We start from the raw sequence: 5,749 nt of genomic DNA, 5'->3' as shown, positions 1-5,749 counted from the left end.
CCCCCAGCCTCTCCCAGCCTCCATCAGCCTCCCCCAGTGCTCCCCCACCCTCTATCAGCCTCCCCCAGTGTGAGGATGTGAGTGTGTGTGTGTTTATGTACGTGTGATGCTGTGTGAGTGTGTGTGTTTGTATATATGTGTGCCTCAAGGTGATGAGCACACAGGGAGGACTCAGCCTTTTGCATTTGTCTTATACACACTCACTCTTCATGACCTCCTGGTCAGTTCTGTTATCCATGAATGGCCTCTGGGCACATTATGAGATATTTTAACACAAAATAATTCCATGAATATAAGAATAAAGCCACAGTTTTACCACCTAAAGTGATCTAAAGATTTAATGCAATTCTTATCAAAATTTCAATGTCATTTCTCACAGAAATAGAAAAATAATCCTAAAAGGCATATAGAACCAGAAAAGAAAGACCTCTGGTAGCCTAAGCCATCCTGAGGAAAAAGAACTAAGCTGGAGGCATCACACTCCTTGATTTGAAAATATATAGTTACAGACGCCAAAACAGCATGGCACTGACATGAGAACAGACAGATTGGCCAATGGAACAGGATCAAGAGCCCAGAAATAAAACCAAATATTGATGGTCAATTGATTTTCAACAAAGATGCCAAGAAGACACAATAGGGAAAGACAGGCTCTTTAATAAATGGCGCCGGGAGCACTGAATATGCACACGCCGAAGAGTGGGACTGGCGCTTTAACTTAAGCCACATGGAAAAATCAACTCAAATTTAATAAAAGACTTAACCTAAGATTTGCAACTGCGAAGCCGCTGGAAGGAAGCTCAGGGAGGTCTTCGCGGCATGGATCTGGGCAGTGATCTCTTGAATAGGGTGCCAAAAATACAGGCAACTAAAGCAGAAGTAAGTAAATGGGACCACACAAACGCTTCTGCACAGCAAAGGAAGCAAGTGGCAGAACGAAGAGGAACCCATGGACTGGGAGAAGACATAATCCAAGCTATGCACTGGCTAAGGAACTAATATTCAAAATCCATAAGGAACCGAACTCCACAGCAAGAAAACAAATAACCCACTAAAAACAGGCAAAGGATCTGAACAGATATTTCTCAAAAGAAGACAGAAAAATGGCCAAGAGATACATGAAAAATACCGAACATCTCTAATCATCAGGGAAATGCAAATTAAAGTGAGATATCATCTCACACCTGTTAGAATGGCTATTATCAAAAGACAAAATACTGTGGAGAGAAGGCAACGCCTGGGCACGGTTGGTGGCAAAGTAAACTAATACAGCCATTATGGAAAACAGTGTGGAGCTTCCTCCAAAAACAAGCTGAACTGACATGTGATCCAGCAATCCCACCTTTGGGCATTTACTTGTAAAGATAACATATGGTTTAATTCGTATGAGGCAAAGTGAGAGGTTTCAAAATTCATTATGGTTATTCAACACGTGTCAAAAGCTGCTGATAGCAATTATGTACAAAGCAATCATCTCAATTAACCTAAGGCAGGATAGAAGAAGTGGCTAATCAGGAAGCCAAAACTGAGTTTCTTAAAGTGAAACTCAAGACTCCAGACAAAACTCTGGGAAATCCTATAAAAAGTATCACCAGCAGGCCGGACTCAGTGGCTCATGCCTGTCATCTCAGCATTCTGGGAGGCCACTTCCTCGGGTGGATCACGAGGTCAGGAGATGAAGACTATCCTGGCCAACGTGGTGAAACCCCATCTCTACTAAAAATACAAAACTTCGCTGGGTGTGGTGGCGCATGCCTGTAATCCCAGCTACTCAGGAGGCTGACGCAGAAGAATCCCTTGAACCAGAGAGTCGGAAGTTGCAGTGAGCTAAGATCACGCCATTGCACTCCAGCCTGGGCAATGGAGGGAAACTCCGTCTCAAAAAAAAAAAGGGGGTGTCACTGGCAGCAGACCACTGCCCTGCCCATCAATCCAGGGCCTCGAACAGAACACCCATGGCAGCTCCATCGCGTCCTCTTTTGCAGCAGAGACTGCCCATCTCAGGAAATCGTGATTCCAGCAACCCAAAATGACTTGAAAATTAAAAGGCATTTACTTACCACAGACTCTACTCATTGCCAAAATCATATCATCATACACTGAAAATGAGAAGGGATACGTACCATTACAATGTGTAATTTTAAGAGAAAGCAGCATTTTCAATGTTTAATTAAATCAAGACAGGAAACTGTGATGCTCAGTTGAAAAATGCATCATTAAAATGGCAATATTTATCCATAAAAGGCTTATGTGTGTGATAAATCCTTCTAACCTATTTGCTTTTAAATAAGGATCAAGAACATTTGACTCAACATAAATCCAACTCCACATTTAACTGAAGCACAGCCTCTGTGTTTCTGTCATTTTAACAGCATTAGTAATGGGATGAAACTTGGCTTCTGATAATGGACTGAAATGACGTTTCATGTAAACCCAGAGCAACGCCATACATTATTCTAAAACATTGAAAAAGCTCTGAAGGCAGCCAAAGAACAAATAGATTTTCTTCTACAGGATACTGCTGAAGAAACAATGTGTGCTATAGCCTTCAGAACACGTCTTATCCTGCTGGTGAGATGAATTTCTTGCTCACAGAACAAAGGAGGTTTTCTTTACCTTTACCAGCTATTTCAAGGATGGATGCATCTTGGCCTCTCTCGTCTTTCAAGGTTGCCTTGTATTCACCATGGTCCTTCTTTGACAACTACGAAGAAAACACAGTCCATATTTATGTCAGACTAATACCACAGTAGAAAATGTAATAAACTCTAATACGTTTTCTTTTCAAACCACTGAAATTCAGGGTGCAAATTAGAGGAATGCGGAATTTACAAGCTATTTGAAAATGCCCTTTTTGTTTAGCCTCTGTCCTGTTTTACTCAATGCCTCATACCTTTGGGATGAGCAGCTCACAAATTCCCCTCTCCAGGTCAGGCATTTTTTCAGTTTCACACAGAACGTCATCCTTGAGCCATTTAAAAACTGTTTCTTTCTTGGTGTTTGCAACCTATGAGATAGAAATCTTAAGTTTAGTATGTAAATCATTCTGACTCATGAGGAAAAGAAAGTTTATTAGAATTTTAAATCACAGAGACCCCCCCCCCGCAAAAAAACATTAATTTTTACTATATACAGTCTCAGACAAAGGCTTATGGAAAAGCAGTCACTCCTAATAACGTCAAACACATTTCTAAATGCCAGCCTCTAAAACAATTAAGTCCTCACAGTGGCTCACAGAAGAACAAATGATTCTCATCATTCTAGTCCATGAAATTAGATGGCATAAAGATCTTTTGGTCTATATGAAATGTCATTAATAAAGTCTTAAGAAATATATTTGGGGATTTCTAAATAATATGGAATATTCTGAGAGGTCTATAAAGTTGCCTAGCAGCTGCTTTTTTTGCAGCATAACATTTCAGGAACAAAGAAAATGAAACCTTAACACAGAACACCCACTAGAAACGAGGACTTTCCCTTTACTGGAATTCCTCACAAATCAGTCACTGGCTAGAAACTAAGCTTTGCAGAACTCCAAAGATAAGTGAGTATTCCAATTCACATGCTCTGCCGGCAGGACAAGGAAGAATTCTGATTCGGTGTGCCAGGATGTAGGACTCTCATCAGATTATAGGAGTCTGACAATTCTAGGTTCACATCCCATGTGGATTCAGGAAGAGTGATGTTGAAGATAAAAGAGTGCAAATGATTCGATAGTGTGCTAAGTTCTGCCAGGGTAACAGTGCAACGCGGCTTAGAATTTCCACATCGCTATGGGAAATGGCATCATTCTTGACTGCATGAAATTTGGTCTCTGTGAGTCAGGGGTTTCATCTGTTTCGCTAACGCTTGTCCCTAAGTGCATGGCTGCCTGCCTGGCACACAGGGGTTACCCCATCAATGTTTGTGGAATACTTGGACGGAAGGTATCCCACTGAGCTGCAAGGTAAGGTCTTCCTTCTAAAGTCAGAGCCACTCCTTAATAACAAATCTTAGAATGGACTGAGGCTGAGGTTCCACAGCTCTAGCAGACGATTCCCTTTAATTCAAAATTTTCTTTGGTGTATATTTTCAATATCAATCTAATTGCTTCCTGTCTCTCTCTGTCTCTCTCTCTCTCTCTCTCGCTCTTTTTTCAATGGAGTCTCACTCTGTAGCCTAGACTGGAGTGCAGTGGTGCGATCTCAGCTCAGTGCAACCTCCACTTCCCGGGTCCCAGTTCAAGCAATCCTCCTTGCCTAAGCCTCCCGAGTAGCTGGCTCTACAGGCATGCGCCACCACGCCCAGCTAAGTGTTGTACTTTTAGTAGAGACGGGGTTTCAGCATGTTGGCCAGGCTGGTCTTGAACTCCTGACCTCGTGATCCGCCCACCTTGGCCCCCCAAAGTGCTGAGATTACAGGCATGAGGCACTGCACCCAGCCTGCTTACTGTCTCTTAAATCAATACTGTTTTCCCTTCCTCTTTTCTTCAAAGAAACTTTACATTGCTGGTCCTTTCCAATTTTACATTGCTGGTCTTTCCCAATAAATGCCTTTCCAATGACCTTCAATTTCTGTTTTCTAAAATAAGTACCTGTAATTAAGGTATTTGTCCAATAAGTGGGGGAGGTGGTTCTAATTTCCCAAATTAACTCATTTGTTTCTTCTCTGCACTCCCTCAACTTCTCTCTACCATAAACTCTGTAAAATATGGGTGCCTAAACTGTACATGAAGGTCTAGGAAAGAAATGACATCACCTCTTAGGCTTCATATGGCCCAAGCCTGACTCACACTTCCTAAGAGTCAGCCCTAACTCTCCACATCTACTGTGTAAGAAACGTTTAACAGATCTTCTTCTGTTTATGAATGAAGTTTTTCTGCGTCTTAAACTTTTAAAAATGGTTTGCTCTGAAGTTACAATGTGAAGGTTTCCTTGCATACATTTTTCTACATGTATTTTTTCATGTAAATAATTTTTAAAATAACTATCTGCACCACATTATTAAATGAAAAACTGTAGACAAAATGGCACCCAGAATCACAGGCTTGACAGGGACACAAACATGTAAATCAAATGTATTAAATTGCACCAAAAAATTCTCAAATTTCAAGTAATATTAGTTTTCCCAATGTCTGTGTTTAAAGATTTATGAATCACTTTAGTCAGGGAACCTAAAATACTTTTAAATATTTATAGACAGTTCTATCCACTAAGATGATATCAGAGCCTACGGAAAGCAGAACTCGCGGTTCTCACCACTGCCCTGGGCAGTGCACAGCACACCTTCTATGGCGCAGTCAGAACAAACCAAAAAAAAGAAACCAACCACAACTAAGTCACCCTGACTTGTTCTGGGCTTTGACTTGATGATTCCCTAATGAACTGATATTTGCAATGCTGATGTCTAAAATTTTGAAGAAACGTACCTTTCTGCGTAGGGCAAATCATTTGAGAAAGTTATTTTTCCAGCATAAATGGACTCGCACGCACAGCCTGTCCTCAGTCACCTGGCGAGTTTCTTCCCTTTAAATATTCATTATTCTTTTCATTTGTTGAGCAAGACTGCTAAAGACCATCGTACTTGCAGCTTCCTTGCAAGTAACCTTCTCTTCTTTTATAAATGTTTTCATTTCTGAATCTTCCTTTTAAATATACTAGTGCAAGAAATTCACTACCGAAAATAAGTCTAAGTATTTTTCTATAATAAACGTATCACAGCTCTGAGCATGTTTGATATCAAAGCCTTAGCTCTAGTTATCACTAAAAAA

The 5,749-nt window shown here is 40.8% G+C and overlaps 1 protein-coding gene across 4 annotated transcripts in view; it reads right to left on the bottom strand.

Moving 5' to 3' along the window:
- MYOM2 (myomesin 2) overlaps window positions 1–5,749 on the bottom strand; it is a 116,861-nt gene that overhangs the window by 31,106 nt on the left and 80,006 nt on the right. For all 4 annotated transcript variants that reach the window (XR_004263475.1, XR_004263474.1, XM_032260305.1 and 1 more), the window contains 3 exons: window positions 2,894–3,007; window positions 2,617–2,704; window positions 2,061–2,099 (listed from right to left, as the gene is read on the bottom strand). Coding sequence is in view for 2 of the 4 variants with exons in the window: in XM_032260305.1 (XP_032116196.1) it covers window positions 2,061–2,099; window positions 2,617–2,704; window positions 2,894–3,007 (241 nt within the window). In the remaining 2 variants the exon portion in view is untranslated. The remainder of the gene's footprint in view (window positions 1–2,060; window positions 2,100–2,616; window positions 2,705–2,893; window positions 3,008–5,749) is intronic.

The sequence above is a fragment of the Sapajus apella genome, unplaced genomic scaffold (genome assembly GCF_009761245.1).
Source record: "Sapajus apella isolate SASKATOON/1434 unplaced genomic scaffold, GSC_monkey_1.0 scaffold116, whole genome shotgun sequence".
NCBI classification, from domain to species: Eukaryota; Metazoa; Chordata; class Mammalia; order Primates; family Cebidae; genus Sapajus; species Sapajus apella.
The sequence above is the reverse complement of the archived record's forward strand: the minus strand, read 5'-3'. Positions and strand labels throughout refer to the sequence as shown.